The 24800-nt window shown below is 41.6% G+C and overlaps 1 protein-coding gene across 9 annotated transcripts in view; it reads right to left on the bottom strand.

The window, feature by feature from the left end:
- The window catches only part of TNIK (TRAF2 and NCK interacting kinase), a 410943-nt gene that overhangs the window by 162718 nt on the left and 223425 nt on the right, over positions 1-24800 (bottom strand). For all 9 annotated transcript variants that reach the window (XM_061415948.1, XM_061415967.1, XM_061415997.1 and 6 more), the window contains exon 3: positions 10430-10486. In XM_061415948.1, the coding sequence (XP_061271932.1) occupies positions 10430-10486 (57 nt within the window). The remainder of the gene's footprint in view (positions 1-10429; positions 10487-24800) is intronic.

The raw sequence follows: 24800 nt of genomic DNA, 5'->3' as shown, positions 1-24800 counted from the left end.
CCAAACTCCCAATTTGTCCTTCCCTCATGCCCCCCTGAGAGGCTGCCATTTTCTGGTGTGTTCAAAGTTGGTATATAATGTACAGTTTGAAAGGTTTAAAAAACAGTTTATTAAATATTAATACTAAAGTATATTAAACATTGAGACTTAAGCACGTATGGATCCTCTAAAATTATCTCAAGGTGGGGTTTGAGGTCTTAGGAAACAGACCCAGGGTGGTTCAATAACTCAGCTAATTCCACATCTCTTCATTGCCGCATTGCTAGAATTTGAGACCTTACTATGGCATTCTCCAGGCAGCAACTGGATTTGTTGTATATGTTAACCCTAAACTAAATTAATTCATTCAACACATATTTATCTGTCTGCTCTATCCCAGGCACAATGCTAAATAACATTAGTGGTAATAATAATAGTATAATACAGTCATCCCTCAGTATCCACAAGGAACTGGCTCTAGGACCCCCATGGATACCAAAACCCACAGACGCTCCAGTCTCTTTTGTGAAGTGGCACACTGCAGCCAGCCTGCCGTATCTGTGGGTCTCAACATCAGATTCAACTAACACTGAATATACAGAGCTGACTGTAATACAACAATGGACATAACACTTTCAAGCTCTTCCATGATAAAACTTACTGTAGTCTCATGGGGATCACGAACAGAAATCAAATAATGATACAGATACATGCAAAATTATTAACATGAGAGGTTCGAGTAGCTTATCTAATTAGGAGCATCAGGGGAGACAGCCAAGAAATTCAAGTGTGAGCTGAATCCTAAAGGCCATGTGGGAGCTATCCAGTTAGGGGAAAAGAACAAGTATAATATGATGTGACTGAGGAGGCATTGGTTTCCCGGCAGAAACAGCGCTGCCAAGGCCTGTTACCTGGATGGGGTAGGGCATATGGTTTCCTATAAGAATCACTGGTGCTATGGAGAGAAAAATGAAAAATATATGCAAGAGGTGCCGTAACAGTAACAACTGTGTGCTATGTACTAATCTCAAATGCTTTATAAATACCCACATTTACTTCTCACACTAACTTTACGAGAGAAGTGATATTATCCATATCTACACATGTAAAGGGTTTCCCAGGTGGCTCAGTGGTAAAGAATTCGCCTCCAATAAAGGAGACACAAGAGATGTGGGTTGATCTCTGGGTTGGGAAGGTCCCCTGGAGTAGGAAATGGCAACTCACTCCAGTATTCTTGTCTGGAAAATTCCATAGAATTTTAGGAGTATGGTAGGCACCAGTCCTTAGGGTCACAGAGGGTCAAATACGACTGAACACACACACACAGCACAGCAACATACACGGGGAATAAATGGAGGGTAAGCAACATGCCCAGGATAAGAGAGCCACGAAGTGTCAAAACCAGGACAAACTGAGATGAGTGACAGTTTGCACTGCTCTTTTCGTTGTTGTTGTCCAGTTGCTAAGTTGTGTCTGACTCACTGCAACCTCATGGACTGCAGCTCTCCAGGCTTCCCTGTTCTTCACTATCTCCCAGTTTGCTCAAACTCATGTCCATTGAGTTGGTGATGCTATCCAACCATCTCATCCTAGGCTAACCTGCCCTCTCTCTACTAGGAAGTGGTGTCCCCTAGAGAAGCAAATATGACAAGGGTGGCCTGCATCCTTCTCATACCCATGCCAGCACTGATATATGACTCCCAAGAGAACTGAGAATTTATAAAATAGGTTCTAACCCTAGGAATATTTCATTTATTTGGCTAAACTCTATCATCAATAAGACAGTTTTTCCAACAACATGGATGAACCTAGGGATTATCATACTAAGGGAAGTAAGTCAGAAAGAGAAAGACAAATACCATATGATATAACTTAGAACTTATATAACTTATATAACTATGACACAAATGACCCATCTATGAAACAGACCCACAGACATAGACCAGACCTGTGGTTGCCAAAGCAGGGAGGATCTGGGGTGGACAGTTGGGAGGTTGGGATTAGCAGAGGCAAACTATTATATTTAGGATGGATAAACAACAAGATCCTACTGAATAGCACAGGGAACTATATTTAGTATTTTGTGATAAATCATAATGTAAAGGAATATGTAAAATACATATATATATAAAGCTATGACAAGCCTAGACAGCATATTAAAAAGCAGAGACATCATTTTGCCAACAAAGGTCTGTATAGTCAAAACTGTGGTTTTTCCAGTAGTTATGTACAGATGTGAGAGTTGAAGCATAAAGAAGTCTGGAGCACCTCAGAATTGATGCTTTCAAACTGTGGTGCTAGAGAAGACTCTTGAGAGTCCCTTGGACAGCAAGGAGATCAAACCAGTCAATCCTTAAGGAAATCAACTCTGAATATTCACTGACGGACTGATGCTGAAGCTGAAGCTCCAATACTTTGGCCACCTGATGTGAAAAGCTGACTCACTGGAAAAGACCCTGGTGCTGGGAAAGATTGAAGGTAGGAAGAGAAGTGGGTGACAGACGATGAGATGGTTGTATGGCATCACTGACTCAATGGATATGAGTTTGAGCAAGCTCCAGGAGATGGTGAAGGACAGGGAAGCCTGGTGCTGCAGTCCATGAGGTTGCAAAGAGTCAGACACAACTTAGCAACTAAACAACAACAATAGCCACTTTATTGGGGAACAACTGCACTGGCAACCAAGATAAGTAAGTTTCCTTCTTAAATTCTCCCTTAATACTCTCTGTATACTCCCTCAAAGTTGATCAGAACTCTACATAACTGTTCAACTGTTTGTTAAATATCTTTCACTCATGCTGGAATTTATGATTCCAGAAGATAGCACCCTTGTCTGTCTTATTCACTACCATCACCCCAGAGGACAGCACATTCATTTATTCTTAGTGAATGAATAAATGAATTACTGTGATTTCAGTCTTTAGCTTCTGGAATCTAGCCTCACTTTCTCTTTTGGATTCTGCTCTATAGTAAGTCATTTTGACAGCTCCCCATTGTTCAGGGTAAGACTAATAACTTTGAGGTGGTGCAGACTGGGCTGATTCAAGCTATTTACACATACTGACAATGAACTAACCCACCTGTGCCACATGTGGCATGGGGTTCATAGCACAGGCTACCATCCCAGTACAGAAGTTCAATGCACATTATAACATCCTCTTTTCATTCCTGTTGAATGTCCCACTCAGGCATTCACTGTCTCTTACCAGGACCTATATTTATTGAGGAAATGTTATGTATCAGGCACTAGATAGTATATAAATTTAATCTCAAAACAAGTTTGCAATGGTTGTACTTGCATCTAACAGATAAGAAAAAATGAGATTCAGAAAAGTTAAAAAGTTTGTTCAAAGAGAGTAAGGAGAGGAGGGGGCTGTGAACTCAGCTCTACCTGAATCTGAAGGCCAGGCCCCTGCAACGCCCATCCCCATCTGTCATTCTAATAACAGGGCTGTGGAGAAGGTGGGTACACCCTGACTGGCTGGATTTGAATTCTAACTCTGGCATTTACTGTCTGTGAAGCTTGGGAAAGTTATGTACAATTTTTATGCTTTCAATTAATTCCTCATTTGTAAAATGGATATATTAGCTTGCTCCTCTAATGGGAATTGTTTCAAGGACTAAATGAGTTAGTATATGTTATATTAAGTACTAAGAACAATGCTTGCATAAAATAAGCAATCAATGATAGTAATCTTTATTCTTGACTATGGCTGCTATTGTTATTACTGTTGCCAACATTATGTTCTATGCTACCAGTCACTCCACTGAACTGTCCCCCTTTGGGAGAGAAGAACCAAAAGTGCCTGGAGCAGTATGTCCTCTAATTCTTCCAAATAACCCAAGAAGAAAAGATTTTTTCCTTGGTCCAATTTCAGCAAACATTCAATGAGTCCATTAACTGTGGGCAAAGAACTCTACCAGAAGCTACCAGGAGAAGGCCACTTCCTTACTCTTTATAAAGAGAGATGGAGACTGGCTGAAAGCTTCACCCACAGGAATTCAGTTAAGTAAGACAAAAATAGAAACTCAGCCAAGCAGGGCTTATATTGCATCCTTCTAGTAGGCAAATCCCATCATGTTACTTTGCTACTTAACTTCTGGTTAAACACACTGGCTCTAGCAGTGGTGTGAAGAAAGGGGCCAGGACTGACAGCCTCCCTCCCCTTGTATAAAACAACCCCCCATATATCTCTTCTATATAATGGGTTTTTGCCTAAGCCTACTTGATCTAAGGGTTTTATTGGAAAAATTGAAAAATGAAAACCTTGTAATGCCTTTGCCATAGCACCCAATGCCTTCATGACCTGGCCCTAACCTGTACAGATTCACCTTGTATCACTCTCTCCTCAGAACTATTTTTATCCTAAAACTAACCTATGTAATGCTTCCCTGGTGGTTCAGATGGTAAAGAATCCGCCTGCAATGCAGGAGACCCAGGTTCCATCCCTGGGTCAAGAAGATGCCCTGGAGAAGGAAATGGCAACCCACTCTAGTATTCTTGCCTGGGGAATCTCATGGAAAGAGGATCCTGGTGGGCTATAGTCCATGGAGTCGAAAAGAGTCAGACACGACTGAGTGACTAACACACGCACACACACACAAGCGTGTGAACACGTAACAGTTTCCAGAACATGCTGCATACTCTCGCAGCCTCCATGCCTTGCACAGGCTATTTTCTTGTGGCCAGAAACATTTTTGTCCGATTGTCTTCCTGGGCTTAGTTATTACCCCTCATTGTCACATTAAATTTTATACATAACTGTATAACTTTATGACTTTATTATAAAATGGATTAGCTTTACTTACAAATATTTAGGGCAATGTTGTATTATTGCAAGCTCCCTTCAGGCAAAGAATCACTTTTTCTCTTTTTTTTTTTTTTTGCTGACAAAGCAAGAGATTTTATTGGGAAAGGGCACCCGGGTGGAGAGCAGTAGGGTAAGGGAACCCAGGAGAATTGCTCTGCCACGTGCTTGCAGTCTCGGGTTTTATGGTGATGGGATTAGTTTCCGGGTGGTCTTTGGCCAATCATTCTTTTTTTTTTTTTTTTTGAGGTATTTTTTATTTTATTTTATTTTTTAACTTTACAATATTGTATTGGTTTTGCCATATATCATCTTTGAATTTCTAGTGTCTGTCATAAAATAGGTGTTTAGTAAATGTTTATTGAACAAATTAATTTTAAAAATCACATTAAATGAAATATTAAATATCCTTCTATATTAACTGAAGACCTAAGGCAATGTGATAAACAGGGTGGACTTAAAAGAGTTAAAATACTCGGGTTGAAATATTCACTCCATCATTTACATGTTACATTGAACAAGATACTTAATATGCCTAGTTTTCTCATCTCTACAATGAAGCTAATAATGAAGTCTGGTGCTTATTGAGGGCATTCAGTGAATCGATATACAGAAAATATTTTAAAGAGTTCTGACTCCATCAATGATAATGACTCCATCAGTGTTAGCTACCATTATTATTATTTCAGGCTGAAATATAAAAAAAATGTAGTCCTTATTTAAGGACTAAATCAGTTTAAAATAACGTTGACTATAATGATATAATCTCATAATAATATAATTGTCTTGTTTTTCCCTGCTGAACATCCATCCTACCCTTTGATCTTAACAGATATCAGATTTTTCTTTGAGGAAGTCTCCTTTCCACTGTTAGTTGTTATCAGTCATGTCCAGCTCTGCAACTCCATGGACTGTAGCCCACCAGGCTCCTCTGTCCACAGAATTCTCCAGGCAAGAATACTGGAGTGGGTTGTCATTTCCTTCTCTGAGGGATCTTTTTGACCCAGGAATAGAACCTGAGTCTCTGGCACTGCAGGCACATTTTTTACCATCAGAGCCACCAGGGACCAGATGTGGCTCAAGAGAAGCAGAATTGGCAGTAGGATGGTGAGGTGACACAAGCTGGGCCACTTAAATTGAGACTTGCACTCTTGCTGAGACTAAGGGCAATGAAGTAATTAGAACATGAGCCTGCAGCTGCTGGTGGAAAGAAAGCAGAGTCCAGAGATGGAGAGACACACAATTCCCAACTAATCATGTGATTTCCTAGACCCTGCTGAGCTTTTCTTTTTTTTTTTTTTTAATATACACAAAACAATAAATTCTGTTTTCAGCTTCACCCATTCTGAGTGGGGCTTTGGTACTAAAACCCAACGTGTCCTGAGTAATGATCATAACCAGTCATTGTTAAGATGAAAGCCTACAATACTAAGTTATTATGTTATCAAGTCCTACATGGGCTTCAAGGTATCATTGTAAAGGGACCAGGTAAACTAGAAATTTTGGGTAAAACCAGAAATTTTGATCCAAATGAAGATGGAGATTATTTGCAGGGTTATCAAAGAATCATAGTCTCTTCATACTTGGCCAGAAACAGTAAATACAAGACCCTAGAAAAGTGCTATTCTGGTGTGCATGAAGATCCTGAAGAGTTTGTAGAAAAGGCAGAGCCTGCCACGCTCCAGACCATCAGGGATCAGCAGACATCACCATGGAAAATTTCCAACGCTTACCTTCTTTACTCCTCTGATTATTTGACATTTCTGTCTGACAAGGAATTCTCTGATTTTACCAGTTTAGTCATGAATTGTAAAAGATGATCTTTTCAGATAACATCCAGAATTTTAAAGGAAGTGTGCTGTTCTATAAGCGGTTCCTTGTTTGGCCTAATATTGCTAAACACAGAAGTAAAGGAACCTCAGTAACAATTAATGTACATCAAAGACGTCATCTGGTTATTTTAGTTAAGTTTGCACAAGTAATGAAGAGTGGTTTATCCATTGAAATTGCAAAGGTTATACAACAAATGAAATTTACACAAACTAAATTTGTGAATTGACTAAAAGAGAATCATCTACCCGGACTGAACTAATTCTGTGCTTCTCAGGATTGTAACATCCAACACGATAAATATAATTAACACTGCTGTCTATTATATATGACTGTTGTAAATCCTGAGTTCTCATCACAAGAAAAAATTTTATTTCATGTCTCTTAAGTTTGTATCTATATGAGATGATGAATGTTTATTAAACTTATTGTAGAATCTTTTCTTGATATTTGTAAGCCTAATCATTAGGCTGTACACCTTAAACAGTACTGTATGTCAATTATATCTCAACAAACTTGGAAGAAAAAACAGCAATAAATAAAAAAATTCTGTGCTTTTCAAAAAAAAAAAAAAGAGAGAGAAAAGGCACGTTCTGAGGCTCCACGTAGAAATTCTGCAGCAAGCCCAGTATTTCTGCATTTCTGATGAGCACCCCAAGTGTGCTGAAAGTCCACAGATATCAGCTGTCCACTATGAGGAACACTGCCCTAGAGGATACAGTTTTGTTTAGATAATTAAAGTACACAAATCCAGCTGGGAACAAATCCCCAGAAAACACTGAAATGCAAAAATTCTCATAATTATTTCAGAAACCAAAAGAACTTCAAAGACTGAGTTTAAGCCCTAATTCTGAAGCAAATATAGGGAAATGTGGAAGTGTCTCAGCTTTAAAACTAAAGAACATAAATATTACACTCAGTTTTTTCTGTTACTTTTTTCTTTAAAAAAAGGACATGGTATAGAATAAAAATAATTTAAAAATTGATTTCAAGGTTATAGTTTTATCAGTTTCATTACAATAATCTATAGTAACTTTCTAGTAGGTCTTTGGAAACAATTAACAAAGGCGACCTTTGAGAATTCATCTCGGGGCAGCTATAATGAGCACAATTATAATAATTGGTAAGGAGCTTTTACAACATTCCATAATACACAAAAGACAACATGGCAAAATGAAACAGATTGTTTTCTGAGGATACCACATGAATGTCACAAAGGAAATCTTATGTTGACTGTGATGTGTACAGGGGTGATACAACAGTCATTTGATGCTGGATCACACAGCGTGGGAAATAAGAAAGCCATTTCCCGATGTGTATCCATGTTTGCCTTTGTTAAGGGTCAGTGGTTACATAATGGTCAATGATGTGGCTAAAACAGGGAACTATCCAGCCCTTTCAATAGAGGTTTCTTCAAGAGAATCAAGCCCATGTACTGTAAAGCATCCATTGTACGCGATGGATTGACTCTCCTGTGCATTGAAATGGTGCCAGCTCTTCACCATCCTGGGGAGAATTGAGGAAATTGTCTCTAAATCGTCTTCTGTAGGGTTCAGTTGCCTTGTGAAACCCAGTTTAGAGAGGCTAACTAACATAGCTTAAACTGAAAATACATACTCTGGGATAAACTGCTGGGTACCTTTTTTTCTTCCAAGCAAGGTGGTCTAGGAATAGTAAATAATTCTTTGAGCAATTTAAAATCTCACAAACAGAACCAGAAAAGTGATATTCAGAGCTCTCAAGTCATACTTTGTGCATCAGTATACAGCTCTGTGCAGAACTGTGCACCGAGATTAATGATATCAGTGGAACTCAACTCAGTTCTGCAGACCCACACAACAGAACTTTACAGCATGAATGTCTTGGACTCCATCCACATCTATTAATTGTTCAACTGCCAAGTGTGCTGCACTATGTGGAGATCCTGTTCAATCCAAGGAAAATACAGTAGGACAACTTCAGCAGAATTGCAAAATAAATTCTTACTTGTTTTTTGCTAGGAGCTTTGTGAAAGATTTACACATTTCTAATGGGTTTCTGTGTAGAGACTGATAGTATCTGCTCTTGATTTTGTGTCAGACCCTGCTAATGAAAAACACATTCTCCCTTCACTCCTGACTAATAATAGAACCCAAATAAACTGGGCACATTGGTAGGATGAAAGACTACATTTCCCAGCTTCCCTTGCAGCAAGGTAGCCAAAGCAAGCAGAAGTAAATAGAAATGTTGTGTGTAAGTAGAAAGAATTTCACTGAAGGGGCTGTATTCTGTATCCTCTTCTCCCACCAACTCTCTCCCCACCCTACCCACCTGTTTTTTGCCTGCCAAAGAATGTGATCAATGGAAATCCATTGTGTCATGGAACTTACCTTAAGTGTGGAGGCTATGTGCCAGAATGGTGGAACAGAAAGATAAAAACACCCTCCTACTCTGCCACATTGCTGCTACACATTTCTGGGCTGTCGACTCTAAACTCACTTAACGTGTGAGGGTATAACACTTTCATCATGCTTAAGTCTCTGTTAATTTTAACTTTTTTTTGCAAGTGGCAGAAACTAAACCTTATTAATATAATCTATATGCATTTTTCTTATTCAGTAAAGGCCAGGTGAATTAATAAACTCATTGGGATAAATACTTGAGAAGGTTTGCAAGCTCTAAAATTTGAATAACACATATAAGCATATAAAAGGAAGGAGTACTTTAAGTGGTTCTAAACATATGGAAACAAAATTTTTCACTTGTTGAAATGCATATAATTTTAAAACTGCATATAACATAAAGAGGAATTCAGATTAAAAAATAACTAAGGAAAGGAAGTCAGTACAATGTATAGTATAAATGAAAATTACTGTAATTAGTATCACGGTTAATAGCACAGCATATAATGTATACTTATCAAAGGTGACAACCGGGACCAAAGAGGATATGGCTCGAAGTCTGACTTATGGACCAACTGTGTGTATTTCTTATTTGTATAGTAGTTCTTGGTATCTTTGTGGGACTTATTCATTCCACATCTCTTTATACTAAGTAATCCACTTCTGGGACAAATGGAAGACTGTGGTCTTTTAGCTTTTATGTACAGCTGACAGACAACTTTAGAAAAATTCCCAGGACAACAGAAAATCATTGACGTGCTTTTGATGTCCAGTGAGACTTTCAAGTCTGATATTTGCTCTGTACTCTAGAAAAGGCATTAAAATATTTTAAATAGGCCTAGCAAAAGGGATTGAAAGCATAAGATTGTATTTAAAATAAAGTCTACTTCTTAGATTGCTTTTGATTATCTAGGCAGAAATTTTATTTCAGTGTTGCTCAATAATAACAAGTATTTGTGCGTATGGTGAATATTTGGTCCATAATATTTTGGAGAAGAAAATATTCATGTTATACATCCTACCAGGATTTTAGAGCCATCCAAACTCATGCCTGTTCCAGCGTTAGGTGGACTTTGGGGAAAACTGTTAAGACCCACCTCTTCAGCGTAATCTCAGTATTATTCTCTTAATACCTTCAAATCCTTGTTTTGTCTTCATATGCAAATGTCCTCGGTTGTGTTTATGTAAATTATTGGCCCACGCTGTTCTTCACTCTTACTTACTTAAGGCAGTGTGTAGGTATCTAATTAGAATGATTTACCCATGGTCATCTCAGTTAATTGCTGAATACTCTTTATGTTAAGCAAATGTGGAAAAGATCTTAGATGTCTAAAAAAGATTCTATTTCCAAAAAATGATTTTTATCTATCACTAACTTCTTATGACAAATATATAAAACAACTTCGAGATGGCAAGATAAAGATACATTACCCCTGTGACATCCATAACCTTGATGGCTGCCAGCTGGCCCGTTTTGACATGACGACCCTGTAAAAAAATTTTTAAACAATTCAGTTCTGATAAGCAATATTAGCATTAGGCTTCAACTGTAATGAACAATTATGTGGATCAGTGTTATAGAGTGCCAATGGGGACAGAGAGACAGACAAATAGACATATAGAGAAATCTTAAATGCTTTGTAGATCAACCTCTATTTAATGTTTATTTTGTAACACATGTCCATCACTTTGTCTTTTGAGTTTGTTTTAGCAGCTTTTGTCAAGTTTAATAAAAGAGAAAATGTCAAATAATGAGGTTCTACCTCCTCTCCAAGGTGTTAGGGGCTTGAGTTGGAGGAGGGGTGTATGTGGAATATCTGGGTGGAGCAGACGCAAGCAGCTAGTTTCCTTGATTATTAAAATCTCTTGTATTGTGACAGTCTCAAATGGATATGACTCTGCTGGAGTTCACTTGAGACTGCTAATTTATCTTCATCTTAAAAGGGGACCTAAAGGAAAATAGAAACCAATCAATCTGAATTTGTGATCAAAGAGACACTACTGAGCCCAAGGAACTGCTTCCCCAGAGTGGGTATCTCTGGCCTTTTTAACTACAGGAAGCATCAAGCACTTGGAATGGGAAGAGAACAGGGTGTGGAGAGGAGGATATCCTCAAAGAGAAGCTTTATCTGTATAAGAAACATAAAGTCTATATCTGACTCTCAGACAAGAGCAAAGATGGTCAGTCTCATTATTTCTAAATGCATTCTTTACGTGGCTTTTAAAGTACATTTTACCTGCCACCGCTATCAGGCAGTATAATATACCTTCCAAGGCAAATCCCTTTCACCTGAGGCAAATCCCTTTCACCTTCTAGGTCTCAATTTCCTCATCTGAAAAATGGAAATAATGACAGTACCTAACTCATAGCATTGCAAGGAGGATTAAATGAGACAGTAATTGTTAAGTGCTTGACGGTGCCTGGCACAGAAGAGCTGTGAGAAGATGCTGGCTGTAGATGTTTATGGCCCTGTCTTGTGATTCCTTTTAAGAGCTGTCCTCCCTTTTAAGTTATACGTTTCACGGAGGAAAGCGTGTGCCTCATCACTGTAGTCCTAGTGTCTGGAGTAGTGGGTGCCCAGCCGATAGATGGGGTGGCATGTTTCTGGATGAGCAGCAGCAGTTAGTGAGGGCACCTCCACCGGAGGCTGGAGGAGACAAGCTTGGTGCTGCCTGTTACTTTCCTTCTCATACATCCCAGCTCTGTGTATGCATCTGCCTGATTCTAACAGTGCTTCCTTTACCTTTCAATTGCCATTCTGTTTCCTGTCTTTCCTCCTCATTCAGGAAAAAAGCACAAATAAGACTTTAAATCAGTAATCCAATATGGTCGCTGACGTACTTCAATTTTCAATAAACTGAGGGAGGGAGTTGAAGAGTTACCACTCTAAGACTCCTGGACCAGAATTCCAGAGGCCTGGTTCTGCCCATGACCAGCTGGTTCATCAGAAGCATGTTATAATCATCCATCTGGGCCCTGGTTTCTCCATCTGTAAATTGCACTCTGTGGTTGGAGATGGGGGGGAAAGGTATCATTCTTAACACCCCAAGGAAATTTAGGAAAATTAGTTGGAAATTTAGTTTTCACAGTGACTGAGTGGAGGAGAATGGTACTGTGCTATTCAGAGGCCAGGGGCCAGCAATACTGACTTTCTGCAGAGCTGGAAGGCAATCTCATACAAAGGAGAAGTAGCAACAGCGCCCTCTGTTGATAAACACTGAATGACCTCCAGGGTTTTCCTGGTCCCAGTAAGTCTGTGATGCTGTAATGGTGACCTTAACAAAGATCAGCTGCTTCTCCGCGGGAATAGAAAGTCTTTAAAGTAAGGGTCATTAAACAATGACTATTTCTCTAATATAGCACTAAAGAAGGGTAGCAGCACTGCAGACAGAGGGTCTGGCTTATCACACAGCTGAAATTTCACCCTGAAATTCTTTTAATGGTGCCATGCAGCCAGGGAAGGGGAATGTCTGGGTATGTCTTGTGGGGACCTCTAAGAAGTGACCCCTGCCTGGCTCACCACTGGTGGGCTCCCACCTGCTCTTATTTTGTAGTCCTTAACAAAAACTCACAGCAGTGGCCACAGGACTGGAAAAGGTCAGTTTTCATTCCAATCCCAAAGAAAGGCAACGCCAAAGAATGCTCACACTACCACACAATTGCACTCATCTCACACATTAGCAAAGTAATGCCCAAAATTCTCCAAGCCAGGCTTCAACAGTACATGAACCGTGAACTTCCAGATGTTCAAGCTGGATTTAGAAAAGGCAGAGGAACCAGAGATCAAATTGCCAACATCCACTGGATCATAGACAAAGCAAGAGAATTCCAGAAAAACATCTATTTCTGCTTTACTGACTATGCCAAAGACTGTGTGGATCACAACAAACTGTGGAAAATTCTTCAAGAGATGGGAATACCAGATCACCTGACCTGTCTCCTGAGAAATCTGTATGCAGGTCAGGAAGCAACAGTTAGAACTGGACATGGAACAACAGACTGGTTTCAAATACGGAAAGGAGTATTTCAAGGCTGTATATTGTCACCCTGCTTATTTAACTTATATGCAGAGTATATTATGAGAAATGCCAGGCTAGATGAAGCTCAAGCTGGAATTAAGATAGCTGGGAGAAATGTCAATAATCTCAGATATGCAGATGTCACCACCCTTATGGCAGAAAAAAAAGAAAAACTATAGAGTCTCTTAATGAAAGTGAAGAGGAGAGTGAAAAAGTTGGCTTAAAGCTCAACATTCAGAAAACTAAGATCATGACATCTGGTCCCATCACTTTATGGCAAATAGATGGGGAAACAGTGGAAACAGTGAGAGACTTTATTTTTGGGGGCTCCAAAATCACTGCAGATGGTGACTGCAGCCATGAAATTAAAAGATGCTTGCTCTTTGGAAGAAAAGCTATGACCAACCTAGATATTACTTTACTAACAAAGGTCCGTCTAGTGAAAGCTATGGTTTTTCCAGTAGTCACGTATAGATGTGAGAGTTGGGCTATAAAAAAAGCTGAGCACTGAAGAATTGATGCTTTTGAACTGTGGTGTTGGAGAAGACTCTTTAGAGTCCCTTGGACTGCAGGGAGATCCAACCAGCCCATCCTAAAGGAAATCAGTCCTGAATATTCATTGGAAGGACTGATGCTGTAACTGAAGCTCCAGTACTTTGGCCACCTGATGCAAAGAACCTACTCATTTGAAAAGACATTGATGCTGGGAAAGATTGAAGGCGGGAGGAGAAGGGAACAACAGAGGATGAGATAGTTGGATGGCATCACCGACACGATGGACATGAGTTTGAGCAGGCTCCAGGAATTGGTGATGGACAGGGAAGCCTGGCGTGCTACAGTCCACGGGGTCACAAAGACATGACTGAGCGAACTGACTGACTGACAATCTAACGCTAGAAAAGAAAACTTACTTCTCCTCCATTTAAAATCTCCGTTCCAAGTTAAAATAACTGTTCTGGATGAGTCTGACAGATGACTAAATAATACACCTTGGGGATGGCAGTTTGGGTTTAAATGAGATCCTAGAGGTGGAAAAATTAGCAGTCTCAGTTCAGTGCCAGCATGAGTCCATGCTCTGGAACAGGAAGGCGGCTGAGCTGTCAACCTTTGATGAGGGGGCCACCAAGAAGGCTGCCCAGCATGACTTGCCTTTTACATCACTGGGGAATGCCAAACTAAATTAGGATCCAGATGAAGGCAGGCTTTGAGGGGATGGCTAGGAATCAGCTGACCTATAAGATCACTAGACACCCGAGGCACATCAGTGTTAAGACAGCGTTCAAAGAGGCGACTTCATAAAGTCACAAATAAATTGAATAGGAAAAGCCCTCGAGGGGCCTAATCTAATCCTTCTTTTAGAGATCAGGCCAAAATCTCACAACTAATGAAGACCTAAACCCAGGATGCTTTTTCATCTGTTCCACTTCCACTTTCCAGCTCCTGAATGGGAAATTTTATCACTAAAATTTAAACATAATTTTTTAAACCAACCTTTTCATATTTTATTTAATTTGAATTAAACATGAGCCATTTGTCCCTGTTTCATGTAGGATTCAATTTTTTTTCTTTTTGAGAGCAGGGAAACAGGGAGGATGTTGTTATTATAAAAATATGTGAAGTGAAAATTCAATACTACTAATTTTAACTTAGTCCCAATTACAAGAGAAATTAAAAATATAGACTCTATTTAATTTGGATCTAAAGTACATATTCAGCCAAGGAGTAAAAATTAAATTCTGGGGGAAAAGAAACTTTAAAGGAGACAAAGAGAAAAATTTTTATCCATGAAAATTAGGGGGAAATATCCCATTAAATTGCAATTGCTGAGTCATTTCTTAATGAAAGATGAAGAGTTTTTTTTTCTACTGACATAACCAACAATAACAAAAATAACAGACTAAATCTGGAAAAACAAAATTGGTATTCCATTAGGACCCAAAGCCTCAATCATGTCCTGAAACATAAAAAGCCCTCCGAAAGACAGGAGGGGAAAAAAAAACATCAAATCAAATCAGGGAGAGCAGAGGCCGTGGGGTCACTCAGCTGGCATAAACCTGCGTCCCCCTGAACAGAGTTTCTCTGCCGAGTTTATGATTAACCTCTCTATCCAAAACTTTATTCCCTTTCTAGTTCCACACCTGTTCCCCTTGAAATTTACAAGTATCATAGAAAAGGGGGGACTGGAACTGAGCAGGACCCTGTGGGGCCCTCCTGGGTGTAACGTCCCTTGGTGTCTCCCTTATCTGGTTTGTGGAAAAAGACTTTAGTCTCCTTAGGCCTTCCCTGAGTTTCAAAGAGAGTCAAGAAGTTAATGATTCAGACAAGAGTCACTTGGCACCCAGTTCCCTCCCAAAGGGGTACAGATAACAATCGGAAGAGTCACTTGGCACCCAGTTCCCTCCCAAAGGGGTACAGATAACAATCGGATGTGTATCTTTGAATTACTCTGCAGAAACTAAGATACCCACCCAGGTAGAGGATTGTAACTACATGCTGACCACAAGCATGCAGACCCCAGCCTGGGAGGAACCAGAAGGTTGAGTTCCAGAAACACCATCCTGTTACCTCACCATAAGCCCATCAGAAGAAGGTCCATGAGCTGATCAAGGATACTTATGACCCTCTCCCCTAATACTGTCTTTCAGAACACTTGCTTGAATGCCATTAGGGAGTTTGGTTTTTTTTTAGCATGAACCACCCATTCAACTTGCTTGGTCCCTGCAAGAAATAAAATTTCTTTGGGGAAAAATTTGCTCCAGACTCTCAGCATTTAGGCTTCTTTGGCCTCACTGTGCATCAGGCACGTGAACTTGGACTGGACAATAGGTGGGAGCACTCCATGCAGGTGCTTAGACAGACTTACAAACCCATTCTGCTTCCCCTTCTTTTTATCCTTCTACCTCCCACTTGATGAGTACAGTACCTTCAAGGATTACAGTACCTTCAGCTCTCTAGATCCACAGGTTCCACATTCACATATACATTCAACCCAACTCAAACAGAAAATACTTGGGAAAAAAATTCTGGGACATTCCAAGAAGCAAAACCTGAGTTTATCTGCATGCCAGTTACTATTTACTTTGTATTTATCACTATTTACATAGCATTCACATTATGTTAGGCATTATAAGTAATCTAGAGATTATTTACACTACACCGGAGAATGCGCATAGGTAGTATGCAAATACTGTGCTATCTCATGTAAAGGACTTGAGCATCCACAGATTGTGGGACCCAAGCAGGATCCTGGAATCAACACGCAGCCCAATCCCCATCCCATCATAGATATGGAGGGACTACGCTGCCCCTTTACCTACTCCCTAAAATAAATACAAGAGGAAAACAATGGTTGTGTCCAAAATAGCCATGCAAGCCTGGTCTCTTCTATTGCTGTTATTTTCTAAGGAACAGTAAGATGGCTTAAAACTGCTGGCTCGAGGCAAGCCTGGAAGAGACTCCTTTCATTTCTAGGTCACTGAAATACATTTGTTTCTACACAGCACAGGAGAAAATCAGGGCTGAGAAAAATGCAGAAATTCTGCCCACCATCTCCATTCCTCCTTGTCCAAGGACTCACACGGGTAGAGTGCTTTTAATTCTTTGTGCTTAGCTTAGATTTGATCTTGCCTTTATTGAGGAAGACTTCAAGTTCCTAATTTCAAGCAAGTGCCCTTACCTTTGTGTTTTCACAACATCCTACTCTAACCTACCAATTGTAATCCAATACTGTAATTTTCAAAATGTGCACCATAAGAACCATGAAAATAAATCTAATGAAATAGAAAAAAACAAAACAAAGCAAAATGCAGTGTAGAGCATGTAGTAATGGTAGCTGTTGTTTCACAGATTAAATGTTACGGTTACACTGATCACCTGTCTATCAATGATATTGTAAAACACAACCCAGATTCTCCTTTCAAGACTGAAGTAGCTGACAGCTCTCAGTCAAGGCCCTCTTGGAACTGCCAGAAGCCCAAGGTCATGCTCCCTCCTGGAGACAGCCAACTCCAGTGGCTGGCTGACACAGAAGAATAAAGGCTCAGGCCTTTAGTTTTAAAGTTGGACAATTCTGTAGAGCCTGCTTGGCTCCTGATCTCTCCTTGAGATGGCTGAGGTTTGTCTTGAGACGTGCATGCATGCTAGGTTGCTTTGGTTGTGTCCAGCTCTTTGTAACCTTATGAACCTTAGCCCGCCAGGCTCCTCTGTCCGTGGGATTCTCCAGGCAAGAACCCTGGAGTGGGTTGCCATTCCCTCCTCCAGGGCATTGCAGTTAAACTCCTTCCTCTGCACAATACTGTGCATGCTGCTCAGTCACTCAGTCAACTGACCGAGTCACTCAGTCACTCAGTGTCCAACTCTTTGTGACTCCATGGACTATAGCCTTCCAGGCTCCTCTGTCCATGGGATTTTCCCAGCAAGAATACCAGAGTGGGTTGCCATTTCTTCCTTCAAGGGATCTTTCCGATCCAAGGATTGAACCCATGTCTCCTAAGTCTCCAGCATTGCAGGTAGAGTCTTTTAACATTTTGCACAATGCCAGTTTTTTTCCCCCCTACAGGTGTAGATCCTAAGAACACTCTCCAGTAAAATTCCTACATACATATACCTCCATCTCAGGATCTGTTCCCTGGGAAACTCTATCTAAGACAATTGGTACCAGGAATGGCCTGAGGAGACAAGCTCTCAGAGTAGCTGTCAATAAGACTCCCATCACTGGTGGCAGGTGGCTCACTGATAGTCCCTGGCACATCGCAGCAGCGTCGCTGTCAACACTGTCACTAGTGGGGAACTGGAGAAGGTTACAGATGCCAGGGAACACAATAGAGAGCCCAATATTTCAGACTTCTGAGAGGTCCTTAGGAAACAGTAGTTTAAAAAAGTAGAATCAGATGGCTTTTGCAGAGAGTCACTGATGTACTAGAGAAAGACAGTGAAGACAGTGAAAACCATAGGTGACTGATCATCAACTGAAGGCAACGTGTGAAAATCATAAGGTAGGTCAGATGAAGTTCTGAGGTCTGTGCAATATTTTTAATCAAGATGGGAATATCCCTTCTGAAGATGCAGAGGGCTCCAGGGATGAGGGGTTTCAAGCATCCAAGTGCATCAACTTGAATGTTTCTATTCCAAGTTTCAGAGCTCATTTCTTCTTAATCAGGCTTGAACTGATGATTCAACTTTTGTTTTACTCTAATAATTCCTGACGGAGCAGGCAATGGCACCCCACTCCAGTACTCTTGCCTGGAAAATCCCATGGATGGAGGAGCCTGGTAGGCTGTAGTCCATGGGGTCGCTAAGAGTCGGACACAACTGAGCGACTTCGCTTTCACTTTTCACTTTCATGCACTGGAGAAGGAAATGGCAACCCACTCCAGTGTTCTTGCCTGGAGAATCCCAGGGACGGGGGAGCCTGGTAGCTGCCGTCTATGGGGTCACACAGAGTCGGACACGACTGAAGTGACTTAGCATAGCATAGCAATAATTCCTGAATCTGGTCCCCAGCTGTTGATCCTGACAGCACCTCCCAAAACACTTCCTACAAGCAATATCTGTCCTCAGAATTTGTTTCCTCGGGAACTCAACCCAAGTATCTCTCTCTCTCTATCTACTTACCTACCTACCTACTTACCTATCTGTATTCTCAATATTAATGCAACATAATAATTTTTACTCAATCTGGGGTGAAAGATTTTAGAAAAACTCTGACCTAAAGAGTGAATAGAATAAACTGGGACTTTATTCAAGCATTGGGAGTTATATTCCAGATAACAAGAACAGCATGTTCAAAGGTCCTGTGGTGTAGCGATTTGACCATTCAAGTAACTGATGGCAGGCCAGTATGACTGAAGTAGACAGTATATGTCTAATGAGTACATACAGGGTCTCACAGGCCATTTCAAGAAGTTCTACCTTCAACCTAAGACTGATGGGCAGTCACTTTAGGGTTTGAAGCAAGGTTGTAGGGTCATCAAGTTTGCCTTTTGAAAAAAAAAAATTCTCTGGAGGCAGGGCAGGGAACAGGGGAAACTAGAAAAGATGATGGAACAGTAACAGCATTGCTTAGCATTTCATTTGCAAGATAATGGCAACTTGAACTAGGATGGAAGTAATGGAGAAGATGAGAGGTAGAGAGAGTCCAGAGATATTCAGGAGGTCAAATCAACAAGATTTGAGAACAGATGGGATATATATTCACCCCCATGTTTTCCAGAGTGTTTGACATAGCAGGGATTCAGTAAACATTTGCAAAATGACAGACTGAATGAAGTAGTGACATCTGAGGGTTGTATTCAGGTTCTTGGGCAATACTATCCACATGACCATATCAGTTTCTTCCATTCCCCACTCCCGAGCCCTACGTCAACACACACACACACATTTTAATCCAGTCACAAAGTGTATAGGAGCAAATGAGGCAGGGTTGTGAGCAGGAATTACAACCATTTCACCCATAAATAAATTAGAAGATGATTTTAGTGGATGAAGTTCCTTTAAACTCTGTAGAGAGGCCAATTTACTCCCCCTCTGCTGAGATCACAGAGAAACTAGAAATTGGTTTTAGCTTTCCCTCTGAGAGTGAAGATGAACACCGATTTTCCACTCACAATTAAGATTAAAGCATAGTTAAGATACCTATCTGAACATCTTCAGGAATGCAACCCTTCTTTGATACATGTCTTGAGGCAAAAAGGTAGATAAGACAAGTTTATGAAAAGACTTTGTAAATCCTTATGATCAAGCAACAAGAATGTTCACAGAATATGCTTGGCACGATGTCTGCTCCGATGGTTTCCCCAGGTTATTGGGGCCTCTATTTATCCTTGGTCTGCACATGCCATTCATCTGAGACTTAAAAATTCCTCCTGACCACATAAGCAGAGCCCTCATTGCTCCCAGACTGTGACAAAGATGAAGCAAGGTAGCGATACAGGACAGTTCCCAAGCAACAGTTCTCTATCTCAACACCACTCACTGTGAATTCCTTTGCTTGGCACCTCCAAGAAGCAGAAAATGGATTGTTTTCAAGATTGTTCAGGGCTGGGCCAACTGAGAATTGAGGCTTGCTCACAGAAACAGGGCAGGGAAGAAAAGCCCGTGTCTCATTTTTCTTTTTAGAAACTAGCATTCCTGTCTTCATGGCTGCCAGTTTGGCTTAGTTTATAAAAATCAAAATGGATGATTAAAGGGAAAAAAAACCAAATAGCTACAATTTTTAGCAGACAATAGTTAATATATGCAGGTTCCATGGCAGGAAGCCTGATGCCTGTACCCAGGAAAGGCGTGCACAGCTGAAGCGACAGCAGTGAGGAGCAGACAGGCTGTGGGGTGATGAGAGCTCAAAAAGGAGCAGAACCAGTCTCTTGGCCATGGCCTTAAGCCAAGAACACATTGCCCAATAACCTCCTCGCTCAACCCCTCAAATGAGCACAAAACAGAAGATCTTACTGGCTCTCATCTGATTTATGCCACCGAATTACCACAGTCTTTTGTGGCTTCTGTACATTAATTTCTGGGAGGACTAAGCCCCCTAGACGTGAAGGATCAAAGGCAGGGGATAGAACATCTGCATGCAGCCAGCTCCCCAGCCCCCCAATATTCTACTGCTCCCCATTCACCATGACAGCCTTCCTTGCCCTCCAAGTCAGGGTGGTACATGGGGATACGTGTGGCATTTAAAAGCTCTGGTTCCTGGACACCAGTACAGAATGAAGTTTATACCCAACCTCAGTAAAGGCCTGCCAGGTGGCTCAGTGGTAAAGAACCTGCCTGCCAATGGAGGAGATGCAAGAGAAGCCGGTTTGATCCCTAGTTCAGGGAGAGCCCCTGGAGTAGGAAACGGCAACCCATTCCGACATTCTTGTCTGGAAAATTCTCTGGACATAGGAGCCTGGCAGGCTACAGTCTATGGAGTCACAAAGAGTCATGCACGACTGAGTGCACATGCACTAGCATTCAGTAAAAGGAGAAAACAACCTTCTGACAAAATCTTCCAGAAGCTAAAAGCATTCAACTTAAGCAGTCTTCTGACAATTTCTGTCGTGAAAATGTTCATTAACTAAACGTTCTCAATTTTTTAAAAGTCAGAGCAAAAACCCTATCTTGCTCTCAATGGTTATTTTTGGTTTTTATTGGGGTGGCCAAGTGAGATTTCTGTACTCTATGAAATCTGAGAGTCAGGCACAGGTGTTGTAAAATACATGTGCATGGTATGGTAGAAAGGCCAGGAATCCCCTTAAGATACAAAGATGGGCTGTTCTTGATACAGTCTGTAAAAAGTTAAATGTAATCATATATATCGCTCTTAATAACTTACACCAAATAATCCATGTGAACTGTATAGAAGCCAATTTCTCTTTCCTCTTTAGTCTGTAATGCCATGGGCCCTTCAGTCCTCCAGGCACATGGCTACTACATGCTAGGAAACTCCTCAGGACTCTGCCTTATAGCCATTTAATTCTCTGACATTGTCAAGGACAGAATTTTGCAAAGAGTAGGTGCTAAATCATGCTGGGAAACAGGAAGTTTCCAGGCCTAGTAGACCTTATACGCTGCCCCCAATCATGGTGAAAAGCGAGACTCCAGTGACCCATCATGGCTGAGTCTGCGGGGCGCTTGATAGAACTGGGGGAAATGCCTACTCAGGAGGGGCAGAAACCTTTTTTCTTAAGAAAAGAGATTGTAACTATGGCTCATGGCGTGGAAACTGTAAACACTCACTGGAAAAGACCCTGATGCTGAGAAAGATGAAGGTCAAGAGGAGAAAGGGGGCAACAGAGGGTGAGATGGTTGGATGGCATTAGACTCAATGGACATGAGTTTGAGCAAACTCAGGGAGATAGTCAAGGACAAGGAAGCCTGGTGGGCCGCAGTCCATGGGGTCACAAAGAGTCAGACAGGACTGAGCGACTTAACAACAATAACAATAGGACCTGGAGGAAGAAGCCACACAGCCCGATGTGAATGTTTTGCTCAAGAAGGTTTTGTGTGTGTTCTTTCAACACTCACACTGGGTCACAGAGTAACCTGGAGACTGGAGAAGACCTTAGCATTGTGTGTTTCAGATTCTCAGTTTACCTGAGGAAGAAAGTCAGGCAGAGGAAGATACGACCAGAGAAAATCAAGGCCCTGATGCTGCCCAGCTTCAGTTCCTCCATCTCTGCCTCCCCTTTTCCTGAAAGAATACTAACCCCCAGGCAGGCAGGCACGCTCTTGGCGAAGGGCAGCCTATTTTTTTAGATTTCCAATCAATAGCTCCTTCTCTAGGGACTATTTCACAGGCAACTCTTGTCTTCCCCTGAGGACCTCGGGCAGACCCTGTGCTGGCTTCATCCCACCTCCCAGCTGCAGATTAAGAAGATATATTATGTTGGCCCTCCAGGCCTTGCAAAGGTTTGTCAATTACAGCCTGAAACCGGCCCGGTGGTCAGATTTACGACCACGTGGTCAGGAGTGGGCGGGGCTGGCTTTGTATCATGAGGCACCACAGGCGCGGGGGCAGAGATTAATCATAAAAAGACGGCGCTGCATTTCATTTCACCTAATTTATGGCTTTCATAGGAAGCCAGTCCACCCACAGCACCGTCTGGGTCACTTAATAACAGAATGTCTTCAGCAGCAGCAAGAGCGGGTTTCGAAGCTCAGAAGTGTGCGGAAACAGAAAGGACCGCACCCCAAGTAGAGAGAAAAACAATGCCAAGGACCACAGTGTTCCCAGCCATCATTCATGGGGCGGCAGGAACACAAATAGGGACCCATTTGACTTTTTATCAGGGCTGCTGATGAATAAACCCTCTCCCACAGTGTCCTCAAACCTCCAGAAGTTTTAATTAAAACAAAAAAAGTGTCAGCAAGAGAAGCACTGGAATGTAATTAGGGCCCACCAAATCTAAAATAATATGGGAGAAAAAAAAAAGACTAGTAATGAAAGGGAAGCTTTCATGTTCTTACTGAATCCCTGCTCTGTTGGTGACACAAAAATCAATTTCAATAGGCTTTAGTTGTATCTGAGCAGGAACACAGGCGACAGATGAAATTTACTGGGCAATTTACTGGAGTCATAAAGATTTCCATGAAAGAGAGGCTGCAGTGAGTGCTCTCAACCAAATGCCTCCTCTGTAAGAACCCTGCAAGTATGTGTGTGTGCCTGTGCATATGGATATAGATGGGGGTGGGGATTTTGAATAGTTACATATCCTTCAACCTAAAATTGAAAAAGACACCCCCCCACTTTACCTCACAGCCTTTAAGGGGCAATTTTAGCTCCACCCCAGGTGATACCTGGCTTCCCAGGTGAATCAGTGGTAAAGAATTCACCTGCCAGTGGAGGAGACTCAGGAGAGGTGGGTTCAATCTCTGGGTGGGGAAGATCCCCGGAGGAGGAAATGGCAACCCACTCCAGTATTCCTGCCTGGAGGATCCCATGAACAGAGGACCCTGGCAGGCTACAGTCCATAGCGTCTCAAGGAGTCAGATGTGACTGAGCACTGGTGTTGTTGAGGGACACCTGGAGACATTTTTTGCTTGTCATCACAGCTCACTGCTGCCACTGATATCTAGTGGGTAGAGGCCAGTTCAGTTCAGTTCAGTCACTCAGTCGTGTCCGACTCTTTGAGACCCCATGAATCGCAGCACGCCAGGCCTCCCTGTCCATCACCAACTCCCGGAGTTCACTCAGACTCACGTTCATCGAGTCAGTGATGCCATCCTGCCATCTCATCCTCTGTCAGCCCCTTCTCCTCCTGCCCCCAATCCCTCCCAGCATCAGAGTCTTTTCCAATGAGTCAACTCTTCGCATGAGGTGGCCAAAGTACTGGAGTTTCAGCTTCAGCATCATTCCTTCCAAAGAAATCCCAGGGCTGATCTCCTTCAGAACGGACTGGTTGGATCTCCTTGCAGTCCAAGGCACCCTCAAGAGTCTTCTCCAACACCACAGTTCAAACGCATCAACTCTTCGGCACTCAGCTTTCTTCACAGTCCAACTCTCACATCCATACATGACCACAGGAAAAACCATAGCCTTGACTAGAGGGACCTTTGTTGGTAAAGTAATGTCTCTGCTTTTGAATATGCTATCTAGCTTGGTCATAACCTTCCTTCCAAGGAGTAAGTGTCTTTCAATTTCATGGCTGCAATCATCATCTGCAGTGATTTTGGAGCCCCCAAAAATAAAGTCTGACACTGTTTCCCCATCTATTTCCCATGAAGTGATGGGACCGGATGCCATGATTTTCGTTTTCTGAATGTTGAGCTTTAAGCCACCTTTTTCACTCTCCACTTTCACCTTCATCAAGAGGCTTTTTAGTTCCTCTTCACTTTCTGCCGTAAGGGTGGTGTCATCTGCATATCTGAGGTTATTGATATTTCTCCCAGCAATCTTGATTCCAGCTTGTGTTTCTTCCAGCCCAGCGTTTCTCATGATGTACTCTGCATAGAAGTTAAATAAGCAGGGTGACAATATACAGCCCTGACGTACTCCTTTTCCTATTTGGAACCAGCCTGTTGTTCCATGTCCAGTTCTAACTGTTGCTTCCTGACCTGCATACAGATTTCTCAAGAGACAGGTCAGGTGATCTGGTATTCCCATCTCTTAAAGAATTGTCCACAGTTTCTTGTGATCCACACAGTCAAAGGCTTTGGCATAGTCAATAAAGCAGAAATAGATGTTTTTTCTGGAACTCTCTTGCTTTTTCGATGATCCAGTGGATGTTGGCAATTTGATCTCTGGTTCCTCTGCCTTTTCTAAAACCAGCTTGAACATCTGGAAGTTCCCGGTTCACGTGTT

The sequence above is a fragment of the Bos javanicus genome, chromosome 1 (genome assembly GCF_032452875.1).
Source record: "Bos javanicus breed banteng chromosome 1, ARS-OSU_banteng_1.0, whole genome shotgun sequence".
In the NCBI taxonomy this organism is placed as follows: domain Eukaryota; kingdom Metazoa; phylum Chordata; class Mammalia; order Artiodactyla; family Bovidae; genus Bos; species Bos javanicus.
The sequence above is the reverse complement of the archived record's forward strand: the minus strand, read 5'-3'. Positions and strand labels throughout refer to the sequence as shown.